Source organism: Typopeltis vanoorti, chromosome 14 (assembly GCF_054136105.1).
Source record: "Typopeltis vanoorti isolate ZY-2024b chromosome 14, IOZ_Tvanoo_1.0, whole genome shotgun sequence".
NCBI lineage: Eukaryota > Metazoa > Arthropoda > Arachnida > Uropygi > Thelyphonidae > Typopeltis > Typopeltis vanoorti.
The window spans coordinates 58,767,457-58,794,082 of record NC_143562.1 but is presented as its reverse complement, the minus strand read 5'-3'; the positions used below and the strand labels follow the sequence as shown (position 1 = coordinate 58,794,082).

Below are 26,626 nucleotides of genomic sequence, written 5' to 3'. Positions count from 1 at the left end.
TGACTCTTTCATGGAATGAAAAATTCGAGTTTTCAAGACGAAAAAAATTCCTGTCACTATATCAGATCGGTTAACTTGCCTTCACTTAATAAAACTCTTTATTAAGTGAAGCATCATAGACAATCAAAATCGTCTATTCAACCGAAGGCCATCATCATCATCATTATCCACTGAACTATGGAGATTCTGCTTAAAAGCAGAAACTGTCCACGATATTGATGAAAGTCAGTTAATATTCTTGACACTTATTTTATATAGCACATTTCTTTCAAAATCTGCATTTAACTGATTTATTTTATGTTCAAGGATTAGATAAAGCTATCTTTGAAGTGAAATGTGGAAATCATTCAACAGCTACAGTAAATTTCCTTCTGATATTTATATTCTTAATCCGATTGTCATTACATAATTGTAGAAAGGAATGCGAGACACTTTTGCAGCAATATACAATATATTACTTCAAAAGGGTGTTAGAGTGTAAATTTGTATAATAAGATTACCTGTTTACATGTAGGATGCCCATAACTTGATGGTAATATCCACAATGGTAAATCAGCAGAATAGAAACTTTATAGGTTGAATTCTAGTAATCGACTGGAGGAATTTTTCTAAGCCTTTTTTTCACTGGTTCTTGTGTTGGTCGATCTTTGGTGAACTTAAAGATGTTTTTCTTTTCTTTTATTTTTCTCCTGGAAGAAACTGAAGTTTGAACCTCGCAACTCAGAAAATTAAACACAGAACACATTGTTTTAACACAGAATAATATGCTACTTAGCATTAAGAAAATAAGAATTGGGGTTGTGTACTATATTCTCTTGTTGCGTTTTGTCGCTCACCGATGGCACTAATCATCTAGCGATGACATCAGCGAAGATAGTTTGCCATCCAATTTCTAAAAAAATAAGACCAAGAAGTGCTGTCTACTTTATTTAGAGAATAAAAAGGCATACAAGGTTTATGTGCATATGGAGAGCTATAGTGTAGACCTCCCTTTATGTTTTATTATTATTATTATTATTATTATTATTAGCAAAGGTTGGTCGATTGGTAAAGCCTCTGCTACTAATGGCTCACGCAAAAAGTTAAGCAAGTCTGAGCCTGGTTAGTAGTTGGACGGGATTTATCGTTCGATGCTGTTGGCACACTCTCCCTTGATGAGTCTTTGGACTCCCTGGAGGTGTCACATAATAATAATAAAATAAAATGTTACTATTATTAAGAGACCTCCAGGGAGTCAGAGACTCATCGAGGGAGGCCACATACTACACACACCAGCTATCATACTTATTCTTGAATTCATTCACACTGCTTGCACTCACAACATCCAAAGGCAATCCATTCCAACCACACACCACCCTCTGAGAGAAAAATCTAGCCCTCACACCCCTTCTTGGCTGCTTTCATTCTCAGCTTCCAAGGATGCCCTCTCATCCTTTCCCCACCCTCCAGAAATTGAAAAATTCCATCAATTGAAATCCTGTATGATCCTTTCAGAAGTTTGTAAGTCTCAATCATATCACCCCCTCTTTCTCCTGTTTGCTAGTGTTTGTGCAGTCTACAAATTCTCAATCTGTCTTCATAATCAGTATTCCACAATCCTGGTATCATTTTTAACACTCTCCTTTGTACTCTCTCCAACATATCAGAATCACATTGGAAAACCAGGAGACTAGACCTGTGCTCGATAGTCCAAGTGAGGTCTTATCAAAGCCTTGTAAAGAGACAAAATAATATCCTTATCTTTATATGTTAACGTTCGTTTCAGCATTGCAATTATCTTTATGCAAACACGTTCAACTTTTAGTCACATATTCTAAAAATTAGCTCATTAAAAACTCAACTTAAAAAATCCTTATAGATTATAGATATGAATAAACGTTACTTTGTTTGTCCCCAATTTATTAACAAAAATGTAAAACAAACATAACATAAAAATAATAATTGCACTTTTGGACCAGCCCTGCTTGATTAGGCAAATATTACGAAGTGAAATATTTTGAATATTCAGGAAGCTAAACAAATGTTCAGAAGGTATAACTGTCATGTGAAAAAACGCGATATAACTCGCCACATCAGTATATGTTCTTAGTAAGCCCAGAAAACTGGGATAGGGATGCTACAGCTGATGTAACATTGCCAATATAGTTAATTTTGCAAATTAAAGAACTGCGTTGAGAACGATGGGAATTACTTCTCATATTCATTATACCAGGATATTTAAGCTAACAACATTCAATGCAGAGTTAAGGTGGAACTCATCAGACATCTTTACGTAAGTGAATAAACTTAGTTTGGAAAAGTCACTTTATTCCTATAGGGAAAAATATGCAAAGTTTGGCATATTGTAGAAAATATTATGCTTATTAATAAACGTATGACAAGTGAGCTGGTTAAAGTGAACTTTAAGTAATTTGAATCAACAGCGAAGTGGCCAATTTATGATATCATTCATAGATTTCAATAAGGAAATACCGTGAGCAGGCATATTTAAATAAATTATAATACTGGAATAAACTCACGTAAAATAATTTCTTAGTATAGTTTTCGCCTAAGTATCAAAGACATCCTCAGTACATCTAAAAAACTATTTGAACAATAACTGACAATTCCAAAAGTCGCCACCGAAGTATCTAATAAGATAACTAATATACTAATAAAATAATATTTTACATGAGTTTATTCCGGTATATTATAATTTATTTAAATCATTCATAGAATTCACTGTCAGAGCACTTTCATATCCATTCTGGGTTACATAGAATAGGTAGGTAGGCAGAGACCAGTGTGTGTGTGCATTTCAATGGAAAAATGGACAAAGATGACTTTGAATGTGATATGATGGCACTGTTCATCCCATTATGCTTGCACTAGACATGCTGGTGCAAGTATAATGGAAACTGCCCACTGGGATGTTGACACCAGTGGTGCACCCAGGGAGGAGGCCAAGGGCCCCTTCCTCCCCCCAAAAAAAGAAAAGAAAAAGGAAAGAAAACACTAGAAATTTTTTTTAAAATCTTTTCCTAACTAAAATTCATTTTTTTTATTTATGTTGTGTCGTGTCTTCTATTTCTACTTATGAATTAGCGGTCACATAAGCGGATTACCCTATAGCTCTCGGGAATACCTGCCGCTGTAAACGCAAAGCAAACGAAGCAGTGCTCGGGCAGACCGAGCGCTACTTCATTTGTCTGAGCTGTGCCAGAGGAGATCACGGGTATCATGTATTGGCAATCCCTGCAGATGCTCAGTCATAGGTCATATGCAATGCATAGTGTGTATTCTCAAATCGTCTCCTCAACTCGCTCCCTCCCTCTCCCCTCCAAGATTAAATCCTGAGTGCACCACTGGTTGACATAGCATCCAAAAAGAATATATGGTGTTTTAAAGTATGCTGACATGATGAGGGGATTGCCTGGTTAGGCAAAAGAAAAATTCAAGAGACATCTTCCATTACATGGCAAGTGAGGAATAAAAATTACAGAAGGGTGACAGTAGTGGGACAACCATGGATGCAAATGCTAAAGGGGCTAGGAATGAAAGAATAGATGTGTGTGTGTGTGTGGTGTGTGAAATGTTAAGTAGACTAGATGTTAATAAGGATGTTGGAATAGACAGCATATCACCACATCATTTGAGGGAATGTGTAAAAGAGTTGGCTTTGTTCTTTCATTAGGTTGTTTAAATGAGTTTTGCAATCAGAAAGATCCTTCAAAGGAGTGAAAAGAGGACAAAATAGTGTCACTCCTGAAGAATGATATTAAGACAGATCTATCCAATTATAGAACTAGTTTGTATATCTGCAATTATAGTTAAGGCATTGGAGAGATTAGTTGTGAATAAAATGCATGATAATGTTGATAGGCAGGATTCTCTACAGTAGTATTCCTGTTAGTATGAGGTTTTTGCTTTTGCAGTCAACTTGCATTTTATGATAAGGGAGACAAATATAGTGATATTCTTGGATATTTAAATAAAGGCATTTGATAGGTAAAGAGTACTATACTACATAACAAAAGTTAGGGAAGATGGGAATGGATAATAAATTAGTCAGATATATAAGAGATTATCTTTTTCAATGATACCAGCAAATTATGCAGGGGTTATTTTTATAAATAAGTTAAAAAAATTTAAAAATTTAAAAAACTTAATTTTTGAAATAAGTTAAGTTTAAATAAGTTATAAGTTTCTGGCCAAAAAAAACAGTACATGGGACTGAAATGAAAATAAAGAAATTACTATGGGAATAAAGGTGGGGAGCATTGAGTCATGCTAATATTATTTCCCTTCAAGAAGATTTAAATATCTTTTGGCTTGGTGTTACAGTTTCCAGATTCCTCTAGTCACAACAAGAATGTCAGGATCTCTTCCAATCAGAGAGCCCAAAGTCCCATCATTCTTCTAATTGCACTACAGAGGCACTGGAAAAACTTGGAAAGAAATTGAAATATTCCACAATGTATTCCACAATGAACTGAAATTACCCATTGTTTCATTACAAATTGTAATACATGATTTTCTCAAAATGCATTTCAATTGCTTTTTTTACAGTATAGAAAATAAAATTACAATTCCATTGTATATATTAATATTTAGAAAACACTTTTATTGTGTAAAAATATTATTCATTTTGTCAAATTTTATCAACAAACAAAGTGATTGAAAGCAAAATCTATTTCAGAATTAGTGTGATCCAAGTAAAGTGGTCATTTATAACATAAAAATTTAACCCTGGTAGATCTGTATATATGACATGAGGAGCTTAAGGATCTTCTTTGGTCATAGCCAAGTTAACCAGTCTTGGGCATGGACAACAAGGTTTTTTCCACCAGTTTATCTGGGGTTTTTTCATCCCGCAAGCAGGCAAACTGGCCCCATGAACTCACAGGCTAGTCATAAGATAATAGGATGGCAAGGAAGGCAATGGGAAACCACCTTGTTCATAATCATTTCCCTAGATGGTGGCATATATATATATAGCTACCCCCAGACAGCCATAAGGCTAAATACTATCAATCAGATATCTGTATATATTACTAGATCTGTATTTATTACTAAACACAATGTGAATGGTAAAGCTATTTTTCATCAAGAAATTCTGAATATTGCCAAACTTCTAGCAGTTAACCAAAACAAACAAAAAAAAAATTATATATATGATCCAACATTTGCATGCTATCTATCATACTTTGCTTTGAACTAGTTCACAGTCATAGTACCCACAACAGAATATCAGTAAAAACTTAATATTCCTTAAACTCCTTAAAAATACTCCTTAATTGTTGATCAAAAGCATCAAAAATCACTCTTATATAGTGATATCCATGTCTCATTCCCCAGTTGCTAGTTCTCTATGTTTTGAGTTATGGAATGAGACATGGACATAATTATGTAAGAGTGATAATGTTTTGATGCTTTTGATCAACAGTTTAAGGAGTATTTTGAGGGAGTATATAAAGGTTGGTCGATTAGTAGAGCCTCTGCTACTAATGGCTCACAAAAAGTTAAGCAAGTTTGAGCATGGTTAGTAGTTCAACGGGGTTAATCATTCGATGCTGTTGGCACTCTCTTTCTCTCGATGAGCCTTTGGACTCCCTGGAGGTGTCACATAATAATAATAATAATGATGATTTTGCCATGTTATCAGATGCAGACATCTGATTGGTCAGCAAGATTATGTGATCAGAAGGTTAGTAAAAGAGATAGTCCTCAAATGAGACAGATCAACAAATTGGATCAGTGGCATCAGATTATGATAGCTCCCTAGATTAAAACAGAAATTCACATTTTTAGAAAATTCATGTTGCTCTAAATGTTTTTTATTTAATTGGATAGGTTCTAGGCAAATGTTTTGTTTTGTTTTTTGTCTGTTTAATTTCATATTCCTTATTTACAATATTATAAATGAAGCATAATGAGAATAGAACATAATTCAACAGAAATGCATCAATAGATCCCCTTATTTTGAAAATTTCAGTGTTTAGCTTTTAATTTTCCCTTTTCTCTTGTTGCTGTTTTTTCGTCAGTCTTTGAGGCTTTTATCTACTTTTCTTATAGTGTGAACTGAGAGAGGAAAAATCTGCTATGGTTGTTTGTAGTCTCTCATTCTTTTTGTGCTATCATTTGCAGTGGGGGGATATCTGTGTGACTGAGGTTAGTTAGAATTTAAAAAAAAAAAATTTATTTGCAGGAGAGGTGTCTGGATAATCCTTCATTATTCAGATACTTCTCCTACAAGTCAGTTAACCACTATCTCAGATATTTTATATGAATCATACTTAAGACAGGTTGTAAACTTTTTTTTTTTTTTTTACTACTGTGGAGTTTATCTGATTTCCTTTGCTTTAAAGGGCATACATGGAACTTTTTCAAGCCACTTCAAGCATCCAGTAAGCAGGGTAGTCACATCACACTGGATGATGAAAATCTATGCTGCAGTGAAATTAGAACCCATGGCCTATTTTTTGGAGAGTGAATATGCTATGCTATCTGCTTGGCAAACTAAATTTTTAAAAAAAATTGTTTTTTTTTTAATTATAAACTGTGTGTGCATGCGCACATGCACACCTCTGAGCCAACCAAGCACGTCTGAAAAACCAGATAACTGAGTCAGCCTGCTAATTTCATGTTTGTGTGTGGGGGGGGTGAATAGTTAAGAAATTATTACAAACATCAGAGAATATCTTATAATGAATCATGTTTTTGTCACGAATGGTGATTATACGAGACAGTAATACAGATAGTTACTAAGTATTAATAATAACCTGCAGTACCTTAAGGCTTGTGGCCTGCCAGGTATTCTTGGCTTTTGCAGCCATACTTTTAGGATAAGGTGGTTAGCTTATGGCACCTTGCTTATGTTCTCCTGGCTGACTTTCAGCTAAAAAGCCCTGATAAAGGTTGACAGTATTTGAGCCTAGATCTTTCTAACTAAAGGACTTCATTGAAATGACTGAACTGCAGAAAGCTTAGTTAGTAGACACTAGTTATTATATAGTTTTACAATTGCACCTTAACGTATTAGAATTTATAATATCGTTAATGAAGAGGGATATTAATGATCACATGTATAGGCTTAGAACACTGTGATTGAGATCTAGAAATTGGGAAGGTCACAAAAAACAAGCAACATGGCCAGTGTGCTCCTGAAACTGATTAGTGACCATAGGTGCTCTGCAGGGCCGGATTTAGACTTGCTGAGGCCTTAAGCTATACAAAACCCAGACTGTTTTAAATTATATCAGCTGGTCTTTTTGTTTCTTTATTTGAGGCCCCGGCAGATTGCGAGGCCCTAAGCTGTAGCTTTTTTAGCTTATACGTAAATCCAGCACTGGTGCTCTATGAATCAGAACATTCTAGAAGGAATTTATTCCTATGAATTTTATAAAGAGAAATTTATTCTCTCACTCTCCATTCTACTATTATTGAAAGGGTCAGATTAACTATGAAAGCTGATCAGAATTGCATGTAAAAACATTGCAACCCGATATGCTCAATCTACGTACGTTACATTCACACAAAGAAGTAAAACTGGCAGTTGAATTTATCAAGGGATCATCTTCCTTTATAGCAAACTGTTCTGCACAGTAAGTTAGTCTGCCACATAGTTTGACAAACCTTTCTAGAAAGAAAGCCAAATAAATGTTACAGATGAGTTAGAGCAACATGGTCAGTGTTTTATTACTAATAAAGCAATGTTAACAGATAGAATCATGTTGCCAGGGGTTGTTCACAAGTAATGATGTTATCAGCAATGATAATCAAGTCTGTTAATTCTCAAATTATTATTATTATATATTGCATAGAGTGATCCTTCTGGCATTTATGCTTGTGCTGTTGTTCTATCTTTTAAAAGAATTATACAGAAGATAACCATGACATAATAGAAAATTCTTTTTTTTTGAGTGGTTCAGCTTAATCCTCTGGGAGCAAAAAGCAGTGTGCAGTGCTTTTTTCTTTTTCTGTCCATGGAAGAATATCTGCTGCTGCAAGAACACGTTAACAGATGTAAAGTGGACTGTGCAGAGCGTTTGCAACTCTCATTCTCTTGAATCATTCTTCAAGAGTGGATTGAGAATAGATTTGTATGATGGATGCATTCTCATTTATTGTTTATTCTGCAGTTTGTTACGATGAGTCTAAAAGTTTATAGATTGTGTAATAAAAAAAAAAACAGATGGCAAAAGCCATGCAAACTGTACCTTTTGTTATGCAGCTGGTTACCTAGTTACCTTTGATAAATTGTTTTATATATTTAATTTTATTAAAATAATTTATCCTAGCTGTTGTCATACCAGCTTGTGATTGTTTCATTCAGCTTGAATTCAGCCTTAATGCATTTGCAAAAAGATATTTGGAAGCGGTAACAGCAAATTATATAATTATCAGTCATACTACCACACACACACACACACACACACACACACAGTTGCAGAAACCTATAGTACATAGTACCATGTGTTGGCAGAAATAAGGGAAAAAGGAACTTAAGGATGTTGGTATGAAACAAGAGAGAAAAATAAGAAAACACATCTAACTAGTACACAGTGGTGTAGCCAGAGCTTTTGCTGCCCGGGGCGGTCCCTGAATTTGCCTCCCCTCTCAATACACACCAAAAATACTACAAAAAGTCAAAACGACGTATAGGGAAATAAATTAAAACACTGTTTATTTTTGAAGTAAAACTTTAATTTCAGCATTCTAAAATGTTATTTTTCTTGCTTTTCTGTTAGCAAAATCGATGACATTGGCGAAGTCAATTTCATAGTGATGTAGGTAATTCTTAATCAATTTCAATTTAGAAACACTCCTCTCACAACTAGCAACACTTACATTCGCGTCAGTATTACAATATTTGGAAATTAGTTCTCGAGACTGTATTTTAGAATTAACTGCAAAAGTTCAAAAAGATTCAAAGTGCCGCCCAGGACAGACCGCCCCCTCCATCCCTCCCTAGCTACGCCTCTGCTAGTACATGAAATATGCTTCCATTAGGAAATGTGTTCTGTATGAAGCATGTTTCATATCAAATATATTAAAATTAGTTGAAACATTATGGAACATAAGTTTCAACTATTTTAACATAAAGATCTGAATCAGAAAAAAGAAAAATTGACCCTAGTGGAAACTTTGATATGAGAGTTCTAAGGACATGGAAAGTATATCCTTAGAGCTTAAATGAAAAGATATTAGAAAAGAATAACTGACATTATTTAATATACATAATAATATAAAGAAATTCACCTGAGGTAAGCCATTTAAATCTTTTTGTTTTTAAATTAATTTTGAATTGCACAGCTATACCTGATTCTCTGAAACATTAAGTGTTCCTGTTCACCCATCTGAAACCAAAACATGTGGAAGTATATTCATGCTGTTTTACTAATTTTTTTGTGCTCATATTTTATTATTATATAGTATCTCCATGGAATCAGAAGACTCATAGTGGAAGACCTACACCAACCTTTGTACACAATACCTATGATACCTCTCCATAAACTCATTTACTGTCATGACACTCTCATCTAATTCTGCCAATCCATTCCATTTATTAAGCACTTTCAAAAAAATCTAGTCTGCACACCCTTACTAATCACACTCTTGCACAACTTTCAGGAGTGACCCCTAATTCTCTCTCTCTCTAGTCAACATGCATTGAAAAATATCCATTTTGTCAATCTTATTACAGAACCCCTTTAAAAACCTAAAAGCTTCTATCGTGTTTTCTCTTTTCCACTTCTCAACTAAACTTTGCAACCCAGACACCTTCAACCTACCTTCATAGGGAACATTTCAAACCTGTCACCACTTTGGTTACTCATCTCTGAATCCTTTCCATCACCTCTTAATTCCTAAGAAATTGCAGGTAATCAAGTCTGTGCATAGTAGTCAAGATGCAGCTTAATCATAATATTATAAAGAGTGATAATTCCCTGTCTTTACTTTGTGTGTGTGTGTGTGTGTGTGTGTGTGTGTGTGTGTGTGTGTGTGTGTGTGTGTGTGTGTGTGTGTGTGTGTGTGTGTGTGTGTGTGTGTGTTTATAAGCATCCATGTGAAATTGCAAGTCATTCTATCAAGTAGTTGGTTTTATACAGCTGTCTGAAGCAAAAGTGTTGTCTGTATCCCTTGAAATGGATAAAACTGAGTATCAATTTTATCCATTTCAAGGTTCTGTATCATGTGGCTATAAAATTCTTTGTAAAAGAAGGTTGAACATCAAAAGAAATTCATTTAAAGTTCATAAACGTTTATGGGCACTCTTCTCCTTCATTTTTGACAATTAAGAAATGGACTGCCGAGTTTAAATGTGGCCATACCAGCATTGAAGATGATTCACGTGAAGGACGTCCAAAAAGTATAACACCAGAAATCATTGATCAAGTACACAATATGGTATTGGATGACTAGTGAGTCAAAGTACGTGAAATTGCTGAGACTATAGGTATTTCAAAAGAACGTGTAGGATATATTTTGCATGAAGAATTGCAAATGAAAAAGCTTTGCGCAAGATGGGTGCCACGTTTCTCACAGCAGATCAAAAACACTCTCGCATGAAAATCTCTGAATAGTGTTTGGAGCATTTTAACAAGAATAAAACTGATTTTGTGCATTGATTTATTACTATGGATGAGACTTGGATTCACCATTGCACACCAGAATCAAAACAGCAGTCGAAACAGCCTTTGTTCAGCGCCAAAGAAGACAAAGTTGGTTCCATCAGCAGGAAAGGTCGTGGCATCTGTGTTTTGAGATGCTAAAGGCATTTTGTTTATTGATTATCTTGAAAAGGATAAAACAATAACCGGGGAATATTATTCCAATCTTTTAATCAGACTAGATGAAAAAATTCATGAGAAAAGACTCAGTTTGCAGAAGAAAAAAAATTATCTTTCATCAGAACAATGCACCTGTCCACAAAAGTGTTTTGGCAATGGGAAAATTAAGGGATCTGCACTATGAATTGTTGGATGTTCCAGCAATTCATAGTGCAGATTCCCCAGATTTGGTTCCCTCTGATTTCTATCACTTCCTAAAACTCTTCCTCGCTGGTCAACGTTTTTCTTCGAATCAAGAGATGATTGCAGCTGTAGAGGGGTATTTTGCAGATCTTGCAGAGAATCACTACGGGGATGGGATAATGGCACTGGAGCATCACTGGTCTTAAGGGAGATTATGTTGAAAAATAAAAATAATTTTGAAATTATAAATTCGTTTTTTCATTGTTAGGCCAAGAACTTTTCAGACCACCCTCGTACTACTCTCTGGTGTCCTACGTCAGTAACTTCACATCCATTCCCATTTGCTCCAACTTTTGCTGGAGCAAATGGGAATGGACATGAAGCTGCTACCATAGTTTTCCATGCAGTATTCTGTCAATTGCCTTTGCAAAGTCCAGAAGTATTATGGTGTAGCCATTTCGCTTATGTAATTCTTCTGTCACTCTATTATAAAATATGAGTAAATTACTAAGGGAGACTATCTTTTACAAAACCATACTGCCCACCATAGAACCCGTACTCCTGTCCATCTACTGCTGGATTTTACCTTTAACCAATTTTTCCAATACTTTAACCACCACTGCTGAGATATTAATTGGTCTGTAATTTGTTACTTCTCTCTTGAAGCTACCTTTATGTAATGGAAATAACTTGCTCTCTTTCCACTCCCTTTGAGCCTTGCCAGAACTGAGACATTTAACAATCAGAGCCACTGCCAGTGCTCTTGCACATTTGCGTAGCACACTGACAGACATTCCATCCAATCTCAGTGCTGCATTTGCACAGATATTTTTCAGTATGCTGAGCACCTCCTGTTCATCTACTTCAATTCTGACATCAGTCTCTGTTACATTAGCAACTGTAAATCTCCACCTGGATGATATACCTTGGCAAAGTGATTACTCAGCAACTCAACTATTTCTTTTGCTTCTCTCACTTTCCTACCATCAGCATTGATTAATATCATCCTTTCATAATCATTCTTCCTCTTACTTGCTATATAACAAAGAAATACTTTTGGATTTATTTTAGCCTTTTTTTCTAAATCTCTATTATAATCTGATTTGGCCTTTCTTACCATAATAGTTATCCTTCTTGCCTACATTTTGTACTACTCATGAGTATGTTGATCACTTTTTTGTTTATATTCCCTCCACAATTTTTTTTTTCCCAGCTCTTGTTTTATATCTCTATTCATCCACTTAACTCCCACCTGGTTTATCCTCCTGATCATGAGTATGCAGTGTCTGCTTCTCTCAAATGATCCCTTTATCACTTCCCACAGATTTATTTTGAATGTTGTGACCGATTCTTCTGCTATCTTCCTGAATGATACTCATGTTTCAGTGAGCAAAATATATAGAAGCTTTTAATATAATAAAGTCTAATTTCTTTTACATATGTTAAACCACTTTTTTCCCAGTGTTATTATGTCTGCTATAAAACACATTTCTATAAAATGTCTAGTAACCTTTATGGTAAAGATTACTGGAAGTTTGTCAGAAGATATGGTAAAATCAAGTATACATAAGAAATTTGTATTTATTAGACACTGTCACAATGTTGATATAGTTCCTAATTTTATTAATATCAAGGAAGCTGTTAAATCATGCACTGCACATAGGATTTATCAAAACACTAGCAGGGCCTTATTATTAGATCATATTCATTATACTAAGCCTTTTCCTTTCATATAATGCTGAAATCTGCGAGCTTGTAAACCTTCTGAAGAATGATCTTAGTTGCGAGCATTCTGAATTAGTTTGTAGAATTTCTGTTTCTTCAGCCAGACAGGCTTAAATTGCAAGTGAAGACTGATTCATAATTTTGAAACGTTAGAACAGAAAAGTCAATGCTTTGTTCAACCATCACTTAATTCTGTCCATTACAAATGAGTTATAAATTTAACTAATTGGCCTTTTGCATTATTATTGGTGACTCCAAGGAGTCCTTAGACTCATTGAGGAAGGCCCAAAACATCATGTCAAGCACTATCCAACATTTGTGCAGTATCTATCATACTCTGCTTTGAACTCATTTGCAGTCATGGCACCCACAACAGACACTGGCAGCTTATTCCACTCATTCACTACTCTCCAAGCAAAAAACCTAGTTCTAACAACCTTGCTAACTACACTCTTACTTAGTTTCCATGGATGTCCCCTAGTTCTCCCCTAGTTCCCTAGTTCCCCTAGGTCTGGTGTTTAATTCAGTTTAATTCAGATGAAAAATTTCCTCTGAATTAAACTTGTAAAAACTCTTGAGTAATTTGTATGTCTCAATTATACACCCCTTTTCCACCTATCAACCAGTTTCTGTAACCCACAGATCTTCAACCTTTTCTTGTAAGTTTCATTCCATAGACCTGCTACCATCTTGGTCACTCACCTCTGGATCTTCTCCACCTCCTTATCACCAAGAAACTTGGGCACCCAGATTTGCAAGCAGTAGTCAAGATGGGGTCTTATCAAGGCTCAATAAAGAGCAACAATAATCTGCTTGTTAGGTATTCTTCGGTAACCAAGTAATCCGATGAGCTGCTTTAGCCACTTTTGCAATATGCTCACTAAACTTTAATTCCCTATCCACTAACACACCCAAATTCCTGGCTTCATAAATTTCCTTGTCAGAAGTAGACTTCATTCCCTATGCCAAAACATTAATGTTGTCATCACAAAAGCCACAGGGAATGTCACTGTTTTGATGGATACTACAGTATAAAAACAAACTTAATGTTTTGTTACAGGACAGATCATGACAATTCTGTCCTGTAACATAACATAATCAGCAGAGATCCTACTCAAAGCTAGATAAACAAATTAAATAAATTATTGGACCAAACGTATTCTTTAGATGCTAACACTGTTGAAAAATTGCAAATTCATTGTGGCCCCCCCTCCCTTCCCCACCCAAGTATATCTATGGCCCTTCCAAGGTGCACAAATCTAGTTATCCACTACATCCAATAGTTGATTGCATAAGCTCTGGTGCTTCTTATTTAGCTAAATACCTTTTTTAATCATCTTCTTTGAACCAAATTACCATCAAACTTCAAGGAGAAAATTAAAGATCTTTGTTTGCTGGACTTTAAATTTTGGTTTCCTTGGATGTGGTATCTCTATTTACAAACATACTGCTGCAAGAAACTGCAGTTTTACAAGATGATTTCCCTGAAAAATGTTGATAAATTGTTTAATTTTACCATCAGTGCAGGATACTTCACATGGCAGAATAAATTGTATAAGCAAGTAGAAAGGATAGCTATATGCAGTCCTATCTCACATGCTATGGCTGATTACTTCATGGAGTATTTTGGAAAATAAACTTTTTAACACTGTTTTCCCTCAACCTCGTATATGGTTATGCTTTGTTGATGACATCTTTGCAGCCAGGTTCCACGCTAAAGCAGAATTATTTCAATTTTTGGACAGAAAAAACTCCTTAAACCGTCGCATCAATTTCGATAATGAACATGAATCTAATAACAGTCTTCCTCCAGTCCCACAATGAGTCTCTGACTCCATGGAGGTCATATGTTAATAATAATTTTCAGTGCTGAGATCACAAGTATCTAATCTGAACATATATAACAGGTTTATTAAAATAAACAAAATATATATTTATTACAACATTAAAGTGACTTTTTTTGCATGTATATAAGATCTCGAGGTTCTTACATACTCCCATGAAAAAACCAGGAGTTTACAAAATTCACTGCTGTTGTGGCATTTGCTGCATGGGCCAGACAGGAAGGTCCACAGAGATTTGCATGCCTGCAAACATAAAAAGACATTGAAAAAAAAGACTGCATAAATCAGGATTAACATTCCATACAACAAACACAGGACACAGAGTGGGTTAGCAAGAAAGAAATGCCATATATTGATCATGATTGTTTTACAAGAAAGTTTAGAAAACCTCAGAAATGCTTCATATCTCCACACAACGTAATAAAAACCTTGGCTTAATCCTACGTCAAGTTTGGTTTGCTTTTATCAAAAATCTAACAGCCACATACCTGGGATATGACATGCATCATGCCACAGAACGTGACAGCAACCACTAGCATTGTTCCAACATGTACATAGCAATTAATACGTTTTTTTTCTGTTTTTGTTTTTCCTGGTCACTTTGTATGTATTATTTGTGATTGTGATAACATCTGCTATGTGTAATTTATTTTTTCTAGTCTTTTTTTTTCATACAAGTTTTGGTACCCCTGATGATGTAAGTCCAATGACTTACGAAACTTGTTAGGTTATATTGTTTATTTTAATAAACTTGTTATATGTTTAGAAGCATGTGGTCTCAATACTGAAAATTAACTCAACTGCTAAACCACAGAAATAATCATATGCAAAGTCTTCCTTTTCTGAATACCTTAATAATCATAACTCTGCAGGCAATATTGAATTTTTCATTTACAGGAAGCTTTTCTTCACTGGCAGGTATATCCACCACCCAGCTTCACATCACCAACATCCTTCACAAAAGACAAGTATTATCAATATGTACATAGAGTATGCACAATTTGTTCTCCAGATTATCTTCTATTAGAAGAATTAAATAAAATAAGAATAACATTTTTATCTAATGGATATAAAGAAACCACCATCCAGAAAATTGATAATTATCATCCTTCAGCTAGACTACAGTCCAATGTTAGGAGAATTTCCATACCCTACCATAAAGAGACTTGGAACAAATAGCAAAGATTCTCTGCAAGTATAATCTGTATGCTACTTTCAAACCAGCACAAACATTATCTTCTTTCCTACCAGCTACTAAGAATAAATTACTACCACTATCCTTGCCTGGTATTTATCAAGTACCATGTTCCTGTCAGCTTTGCTACTTTGGACAGACTGGCTATTGTGCTAAGATCAGAATCCAAGCACGCCAAGATTATATAATATTTCTAGAATAACAGGGATCAGGCCTTGCTTTTAGTGTCATTGACACTGGGCATAGAGTTACTGGAATCAAAGATTTTGCACTATAGTAGATTTAAATTTTATTGTCTATTCTTGAAACGTGCAAAACTTTGCATCACTGCCTTAATCTTAATTGAACAGACTGCACGCCTATCTCCACGTTTTGGGAAGTAACCCTTATAAATTGTTCATATTTTAAAAAAAATTCATTTTTTGTGTTCATATTTTGAATGTTATAACCAATTCTTTCCTCTCTCCCTGAAAGATAATCAAGAAAAGAAGGAAATATGAAGCAAAAATGATAGGCAAATGCCCTGAAGAAAAACAATACACAATGAATTTATGCCATAAGAAGTGACTTAGAAGACAGATCCCTAATTTGGTTTGTCTTTAATCTAATGAATAGTAGAATACTATTCTATTATTCTTTGATCTAATGAATAGTAGAATACTATTCTATTATTCTTTAATCTAATGAATAGTAGAATAATTTCAAATAAAACTGATGGGAAAACTACTAATAAACACTAACTGCACTGAGCTATGATAATATTCTATTATTCCATTATATACATTCCAGCAAATTATGATAATTAAACAATTATTATACACAATTTCTACTTCAGTATTATGTAATATATACCTTTATTATATTATTAGACCTCCAGGGAGTCAGGAAGACTCACTGAGGGAAGTTAACATCAACTACATCAACCACACCAGCTGTCACCTTTTCTTGAATTCATTCACACTACTTGCCTCACCATTTCTAAAGATAAGCCATGCCAATTGCATCTCTATGAAAATCTAGCTCTCACTCATTCTCAACTTCCAAAGATCCTCTCACCCTTTCCTCACCTTATATGTGGTTGAAGTATTTCTAACCATACTTTCAAGAAACTGCTTTAAATATACGCGTGGATAGGCTTTAAATATAATTTTATTAAAAGAATTTATCCTAGTTGTTATACCAGTTTAATTCTATATTTTGCAAAACGTGTTTAGTAGTAATAATGGCTGAGAAAATAAAATACTCATGATTACATTTTTAATATCCATATTTTTAAAGGAAAAAATCTTATAAATATTGTGAGACCATCGAATGATAATGAAAATGTCCATTCAGCTTACAAAAAAAAAAAGCTTGCATTTGTTAATTTCTTTTTTCCCAAATGAATATTACCAAAAAAAAAAAAAAAATCTTATAGTGGCATCATTTTCCAGTCACTAAAACCCAAAAAATTGCTGTGCCAATGTGTAGGCATGTCTGTAAAAGAAATAACTTATTTCAAGATTAGTGGGCAGGTATTTGTTTACATTTTTATTTACTTATCTTGGACTACAGTATTCAAAATCTAACAAAAAAATTGCCAGAAATACTGATAAAGCATTTAAAATGTTTGTTCATCTTTGTGAACTGCGGCAGTGTCATGACAAAATCACACAGATATTAGGAGCAGAAGGCCACTATACAAAATAGCTACATTATGTACAAGAATTCAGAAAGAGGAATAGGGGCAGAGGAAGACACTGAAACATGAAGCCAGTTGCACAGAACACAGTGTATGAAGGTAATAACTTTCAGCATTGAATTCCCAATGCTGATATAAGGATAAATGAAGTCTTATTTTACAAAGAATTTGTTCATGGTTTAAAAATGTTCTTTGCGATAAATAATCATGATTTTATCTTTCCAGATAAAAATTACAAAACATAGAATAGAATACATGTGAGTATATTTAATAGGAATATTACTAATCACAACACAAAAGGAACAACATAAATAATTGCAATTAAATACTGGCTTCAGTTTTTAGCTCTACATTTAACCACTCCATTTTAAGAGATGTGTTAATGATTGAAAAACTTATATTATAAAATTATATACTCACAAGTATTATAATATGCAAACAATTTTCATAAATTACATTCACATTTTTAGTCTGGAAAGATTGTGGGAATTAGAAGTTTAACTTCAAACTGTCCATATACAAGATTTTCTTAATATTCGCACTACTTTTATAACTGAATAAGAATCTCTGTTATATAAAGTTATATAAGGCAACACCTCCTTGATAAAAATTTAAAAAAAAGTTGAGTGCATTTGTTTAAATATCTATTAACAACAAAACATGCTAAAATGTATACCAAAAATCTAAGAAAATGGAATTTTTATACCGATAATGTTATTTTTGTTCTTCTGAAGTTGGATAAGATATATAAGTTTATTTGCCTATTGTTTTTTCATATATATCTTGCACTAACAATACTAGTATCAGAGTAATAACAAATGCCATCATCTGTGTCAAGATGATTTGGTCAGCAAACTGTCATTAGTGTGAATTCTTAGGAATCAAAAGAATAGGTTGTTCTAGTGGAAAATTTGCTAGTGAATTTCCTTTAAAATAGCATTATTGCTGTTTTGAGACTAAGACTTTTGGTCAGGACTTTTTGATAGTTTGTATAGTGAGAGATGACTTTTTTTTAATATTTCTGATTATTTTTAATCACATATGATAAAAATTTTAATATTGTTTAAATTTATTTATCTTTCAAATATTATATTATTTTTAAAATAAATACCTATCCAAACCGAACTTTTTTTGCCACAATTAATAGCATACTATACAAATATGTAAACAGTGCAACTAAAATTTCCCATATGATTAATTCAGTAGATATTGTTGATGAAAGTAAAGAGCCAGCTGAGGCTACACTGCACAATTTATTGTGCAAAAGAAATTATGTTACATACAAAAAAAGAGCATAATAAAAAATGAAAAAAGCAAAAATTCTTAGTTAAGCAGGTGAGGTAAGCATTTTTGTTAAAGTGCCAAAATACAGAAACCCTTGCAATGTATTGAAATCTAAACAAATTTAAAAAGTCAAGGTGGTGTATAATTTCATTTTTCCTTAAAATGTCAAAAACTGCTGAGCACCACTGAAAATGCTAAACTGATCCAATACTAGGTCTTTCTACCAACCACTTTAAATAATAATGAAATGCCATGAAAACAAAGGATTGTTATATTATGGATTATTTACATCAATATAATACATTTTACAAAGCCAGCTTAACTGAACTCAAAATACCCAATTCATTCTTAAACCAAATATACACAAACTAATTCACAAATAAAAACTATAATCCACTTTGATGCAACAGATCAAACAAGACTGTAGCATGGATTACGTATTTGATTTGAATGCATGCACAGCATTAGTTGTATATGCTGATTTTACTAAACAGGATAGGTCATGATTGGTACTAGTACACCCTCTGAAAATATATATTAGAAATTATGATAATATGCTATAACCAGCAGAAAAATTGAGTACAATGCGTTTAGAAATTTAGTACAAGTCTGCCAAAAGTTTAAAGCAGCCCATTACATCTCATTTCAGTGATCTTTCAGCAGTGAGATACACCTCGTTAAGGAAAGTATCCTGATTACATGGCTATCCCATCCCTATTGCATATGCCACTGATATATATATATATATATATATATATGAAAATTCTTCTATGTCAAGGCAAGAACTTCTGATGTTGATTTAAAATTGTCAGTGCTGTTTAAATTTAATACAAATATATTAAATTTAAACATAAATAATTTATGACAGCTAGTTAAGCTCTTAAACTTCAAGCTTTCAAAGTCTGTAATTTTTTTTTTTTTTTTTTCCCCAAAAAATTATCACAGATAAAACTGCATATATTGCAGTAATATTAATTTCACATTGCAAATGTGTGGTCCTCCTTAAATATCAGGAACTAAATGAAATAACTTCTTCCTATACATTTGGCAAAAGGCTCGAATTTAACCAATCAATGAGTTCTGACTCGGCACTAGTATCATAATTTCAGTTTTCTCCAAGCATAAAAGTGTACATGCGCACACATGCACAAATTAGATTCTTTTTTGTACTAAATACAAGTGATGTGTATGTGTACAGATTATATAACTATTGTTAGTATAGAACGCTTACATTTGTAGTGTTTGGTCCTGTTAATTCAGGCCTAATATTCCTTTCCAAAATTATATTTAAAACTTAACGTGAGAGAAAAACATGCTAATAAGTTTGGCAAATGGATTGAATTTTGGTTAAATGAATAAAAGAAGGATAGCACAAAAAAATAAGAGTAGCAGGGAACATTTAGGTTATCTTTAATAATTAAGGGACATACATTCTAAGCCATTTCTATTATCAGAAAAACACCTGCTTCTCTATTAAATATAACCTTGATGTCCCACAATTCCTTTGTGCTGTCTTTTGGGTGAAGACAAAATCTAATTAGAGTTCACAATAGTAAAGTAAATGGTGTTATAATAAATGCTCATGATAACCAAGTAAACAAGGTAAAAATTGTCAACAAATCTTAAAAAAGTAAAGACAGAAATTTTCTTTCACACCACAATGATTTAATTAAATAATGTAAGAAAAGAAAGAAAGACATCAGCACCATTTAAGTGGAAAGTTCATCCCTGGAAGGTGCGTGAGGGTGTGGTGAAAGAGCAACTTTTTAAGTGGATAGGGGTGCGAGAGTGTATTGTGTTACTGGTTTAAGATTTTCCATAAAGTTTGACTCCAAGAAGGTCTGTTGCTACTAATAATAATAATACTTGTACAATGCTGACTTTTAAGTTTTAAAGATATATCTTTGTAGTACTGCTGCAAGAACTGACCATGAGTCAAGCTTGTTTTTTTTGCTTATACTTTAGATTCTCCAAAAATCTTATGCTATTCTTTGTTGCCTTAAATTTACTGAATCATCCATCAAATGCATTTGAAATCCTCAATGATTAACTGAAGTGTTAATTTTGGTGTTTTCGAAAACCTTTATCATTGACCCATCTATGAGAATTCAAAACCCATATTTCTGAGTGAACCACTGGAAAAGTACAATTTTAACTTTGAAATTTTAACTCTCGTTCTGGGACAGCATTATTTTTTGCTTCACCCACATATTATCCCTGAGAATAACAGCAACTTTAATCTTCTTTGTTCTTCAGGAGATTAAAAAAAAAAAAATCTTGAACAGGTTAAATTGTAATACATGCCAATTTTGCATTTATTAGTAATGCTGGATTATCCATTACAGGAGTATAGCACTGGGATTCTCTACAAACAAACTGCTGCTGTGCTCCCCTTTTCACATGGCTAATTACCATTGGAAATGTGAACATTTCTCTTCTCCAATGTTGTTGTTGTTCAGTCTTACCTAAAACCATATAATGATTTTTCACCATCACATAAATACTATTTATGTGATGGTGAAAAATTATAAAGTATTTGTTATAACAAAATAGTTTTACAGTGCTCTTTTTAACTAAAAATCTTCCCTTATTGACTGTGCATATAGAAACACTTGTAATAGGACTTTTTGTTATAAGCCTATATTTAGCATCTTATATTATAAATTTAGCATTACTATATTAATTGTGCATGCAGAAACATTTGTTATAAGCCATACTTGTTAATACCAGGCATTTACTGGTTGAGTGGATATAACTCTCTGCTGTGGGTGTGAATCCCAAAATGGACACAGATGTTTAGTGAATGTCTTTAAGGTGGTATTATGAATTTCACTGACCCTACCCTACTTATTGGAAGTCTGAAATTTGAAAATGTTCCATGTTTGGTTGTCTAGATCAGAATTCCTCAGCCCATTCATAGTACTAATCTTAATACTTAACTACACTGTTATAGCCTTTCACCTTAAAAAAATGAAACAATCAATAGATTGATTTTTAAAAAAAATGTTTTATAACAAACAAAAGCTATTCTTATAAGTGTATATACCCAACTATGAAATATTAAAGATATAATCAATAAATTATTTTTTTTTTATATTTTTAAAAATCTTTCTCTAGAAAGATTAGGTATTTTAAGTGATTACATATAACAGAGATTCTGTATACAGTTGTTTGTATGGTAGACTAAAATTAAAATGAATAAATAAAAATTAATTTAAAATTTCTTTTTTTCTGACCAAATGCACAACTCAGAGAAAAGACTGGAGTGCTTGCGAATTATTAGTATGACCACTGAATTTAGAGTATTTAGCAAAAGTTTTGCTTTCTTGCATATCAAACAGTGTTTGGCAACACACCACTTTTAACAGATCTAAAAATACTTCCACTTAGATGTCACAATTTGTATATAAATAGATAAAGTCCTTTCATGTTGTTCCATAGAACCTTTTAGCAGCAATTATTCATCTGATATTTATTACAAGATACTCCTGAGAGGAATATATGACACATTTTATACAATACAACTCCTTGTTTGTTTGTTTTTAATATAATGGCAAGCATTCTTTGCTTTTCCTATATACCCACCATATTCCTTCTCATTTAAACAGCACTAACTGTATAATTTTTACAATCCTTTATCTCGAAAAACTTTACCTTTTTAAACTCCAAATCGGACTTACACTTGTAAATAGCCATAAAAGTTCTCCATACTACAACCCTTCCCTAAAAAATCCCTAGAAAAAGTGTGGCTTAGATATGAAGGAATATGGTAACATTTCCATGCATCATCTACATTAATAAATATTACTATATATATATTTCTAATTCACTGTTTTAAATTAAATAGTCGATGCTGGTTCTATTTATTTAATGTAAATGATGCATAGAAATAATTCACATTATTTATATTGGTAATGCAATAAAATGCTAATATCTAGACAGGGTCACAGAAGGTTCTTCAATGCACTAATGCATGGCCATATCATAATCTAACAAGTGCCCAAGTTCACCAACTAGCTATTTTAATGCAATATGAGATAATGGCAGTTACTGTTGAGAGGAGTACAGAATTTGCCACTTATTTCACTGTGCCTATTCATTTTCTTTACCCCAATTTCAGAGTAGTGTAATATTTGTTTAGAACTGGACCAGCAAAACTTTCAATTTAAAGACCATTTTTCATCTGGATTACAAGTTGTATAAAATAATATATCTGTACATATAATGTATTAAATTTTAAAAAGTTATTTTCAAAAGTATTTATAACAAAGTGCTGTATATACCAGGAGCAAGGACAGGTTCTATTTGTGGCATTTTAAAATGTTGGTGTAAAAATTTAAAACTACTACAAGATATTTGAAATGCAACCTCAAAGTAATTTTAAATTAAATTACCATATAACTTTCAAATTATTATTCATAAAAGTTTAAAACTTCTATAAGACATTTAAAAATTAAAAAAATAATTTCAAAACCTATTTCAAATAAATTTTGTAATTTAAATGGCATGTTCCACAGCTTGTTTCTGAAGGAGGAAATGACAGAACTTTTTTAGTATCTGGGGTTAATTCTTAAGTGAATAAGTGGACAACTTTTAAACAAACCAGGAACATCACTTCAAAATCTTTGGCTGTAAAAAAAAAAATAATAATAATAAAATAATAAAAAAAAAGAGGAGAGAACTACAATAAAGAATAACCTTACATTTCTAACACTTGAATAACAAGACAACTGTGCATCTTGAATTTAAAGAAATGTATACATATCAACTGCTTGAGAAGAGGGAAAAGAAAAAGGAACATGGGATTTTTTTCTAGCCATAATCAGAACCCAGCTGACATTTTTTTCTTTTTCTTTTTTTTTTCTTTTTGATTTTGCAGTCTGCCTTTACATATAATAAATATGGACAGTGAGAGCAAACAGTAAGACAAATGGGGCAGTATGCATGTACACATTGCTTTATCCACATGACCAAAGAATGAAGTCTACATTTAGATTTTCTGTACAGACATCATTGCTGAATATTTTGCATACAATGATGCATGGATTGGGTGAATTTCCAGGGGAAACAAATGGGCTGATTGAATTGTGATAAAGTTTGTCACAAAATGGTTATTTGTCATAACAGATGAAGTTCATAATGAGGTATACATGCCACTGACAATCCTGATTACTGATGAGGTATTCGAAGTTGGAACTTGACACACCATCATCCACAAAAAAGTTCAGATGCACACCCACACCATCCTTTATATTCCATGTCATTGGAAATAAAATTGCCATGGATGGAGTTGAGACTTGCAAGATGCACTACAAGTGGATGTGGTTACTTTGCATGTACAGACATGTAAAATCACTCCCAGAACAATCCTGCTTTGTTGTTAGGTGAGTGACATTGAACACATGTGGAGATTTCACTGCACCATTAGCTTTGTTGATAACCTTTTCTGGTAGTGCAATGTACAGACTGGCCATGTGGCAGTTTATTAAAATTCTGGCCTTTGGTTTTTATAAAGTGTTCAACCATTTAACATTATATTCAAGTACAGTCTCTTAAGATTCAAAGAGCGCAAGAAGGTCATCACTGGTACTATTAGACGTCGAGGTAGTGGCACTGTTACTTGTGGCTGTTGTTATAGTTGAGGTTCCAGAGGTAGTGCCACTACTGCTACCTCCATTTCCTGTTCCTGTACTTCCCAGATCTGGAGGGTCAAGGTAAGACAGAAGTTCCATAGGATCTACTACACTTTCTGGCAACAACTGAAAAATATCAAAACATAAAAATTAGTACTGATATATACTTATAATACCTACCATTTAATAAAAAGAAAAGTATACATATAATCGCTGTCATAAACCCTTAAATATCTAATATCTGTTAATAATAATTTTAATTAAATGAGACTTTTTAAATGAAATGTTAAAAAATGCTAACTCTGCACAGGATATTTAATATGCTTTCATTCTGAGTTTATAAGGCACTTTTATGGGTACCTTATAAATTTAACACTGACCAAAATTTTAATAAGAGTTAAATTCATAACTCTTATAATGCAGTTTCCACATTACCAAGAATAGCCATTCCATGCTTCCTCCCTCTAATCTTTCAACAGAAAGAGTTCTGAATAACTTGGACACAAACAACTCATCTGGTCCTGATGGTATCCTTTGTACCGTGCCAAAAACTGGTGCCACAGAATTAACACCTATCCTATTTCACCGTTTCAATTCTTTCCTACTTGATTAGCATCTACCCTATAGCACAACCAATTTATCCACCATCTGGTGAACCACCAGCTAATTAGCGACCAGCAATATGGATTTTTCTGTTCTTGATCCACTGTGGATTGAAGTCATCACAACCATCTACCTTTTGGACACAAACCATGAAAAAGTTAAGATAAACTCACATGATCATGAATCCTTTCCTTCATAGTTACATGGTGATCAGTATTCATTATTAAAAAAATTATGGAAACAACTACTGTGTTACAGCAAAATTTCAGTGTAATATAAGGCAGTTAGAGGAATTCTTATTTTGTCTGACTTCTAAAACCTGCTTATTTTCAACAAGGTGATTGATTTTCACAGATAGACGACGAGTTAATCACCTGATGTTTTGACCTTCGTATCAAGGTCATCACCTGAAGCAGGGGTTCCCAACCTTATGCCCACGGGCACCATGGCGCCTGTCGACCAATTCATGTGTGCCCGCCGATGTTCAACTGTGTGGCGTATAGTTTGAAATAATCACGCAACAATTCATGGCATGCTATATGATGCATGCATTAATGACACATGACGAGTATTAAACGCATATAATGTAAAGTAGACGCGCATTTGAAGTTCATTCTAGTTTAAGAACTGGAATATCATCATATTCTCCTAATTATGAAGCACTGGCCAATGAAATGAAATGCCAAAGATCACACTAGCTTATATATTTAAATTTTTATATAATGTAAACTTTTAAGTAATAAAACATTTGATTATAATGTAAACTTTGTATCTATTTATTTAACAAAAGAATTCCAAAAAATTTGCTTGAAAAAATAGATGGTGCCCGTCACCCTACCAGTATTTTAGAATGTGCAGAATTCAAAGAATTCAAAAAAGTTGGGAACCCCTGATCTGGAGTATGCACATATGTACAAAGACTGTGTGCATGCACACACACACATGCAGACATGTACAATCTACATAGTATGCTAAAGTCACAGGTCAGGCTAGTAGTGTTAACACTACTAGCCTGACCTCTGATGAAAAAAAAAAAAAAAAAAACTTACTACATCAAAGCTAGAGTCCTGTTACTATTATCTGTTTGTTACAAAGCATTACTTAAAATCAGTACATCTCTTAATGATTTGTAACCAAACAGATAATAACAGGACTCTAGCTTTGATGTAGTAAGGTTTTTTTCTTTTTTTCCATGCTTTAGGTTTTGCAGTCTTTCATGTGTTGGTTGGACATAAGAAAAAAAAAAATTGTAAACGATTAAAACAACATTTTTGTTTCCATTTTTCCGTTTAAAATTCCACTATTTAATCACCTCACTTTTACTTTTCCATTTCATATTCTTGGCAATACCAGCAATGAAACGAATTTATCTTTCAGTGTAGCATGTTGTTTAAACTTGTTTTTGACAAGAAAACTAAATCATTACTTTTTATAAATTAATCCTTTCTTTATGTGTTTAGTTTTATAAGTCTTAAAGAAAGAGTGAGATGTGACTGAAAAAAAAAAATCAGAACTATAGAAAAACTATTATGAAGTTATTAATATAGTTTATTGGGGGGGGGGGGTTTAAATCATTTTAAACAAAAAAGTTAATCTGAATACAAAACAAATTATTTAATATGAGGAGTGGAAATGCTGGTGACTAGACACTAGGGCAGGGAATATCAGGTTCAATAGCTGCAAATAAACTGCTTTATTTATGCAGA

General features: G+C 33.2%; 1 protein-coding gene across 3 annotated transcripts in view; it reads right to left on the bottom strand.

The window, feature by feature from the left end:
* Positions 1 to 17,222: 17,222 nt before the first annotated feature.
* Positions 17,223 to 26,626, bottom strand: part of LOC150099511 (zinc finger MIZ domain-containing protein 1-like) — a 350,736-nt gene continuing 341,332 nt past the window's right edge. For all 3 annotated transcript variants that reach the window (XM_090403404.1, XM_090403403.1, XM_090403405.1), the window contains one exon: positions 17,223 to 24,443. In XM_090403404.1, coding sequence (XP_090259530.1) covers positions 24,237 to 24,443 — 207 coding nt within the window. In that variant the 3' untranslated portion in view covers positions 17,223 to 24,236. The remainder of the gene's footprint in view (positions 24,444 to 26,626) is intronic.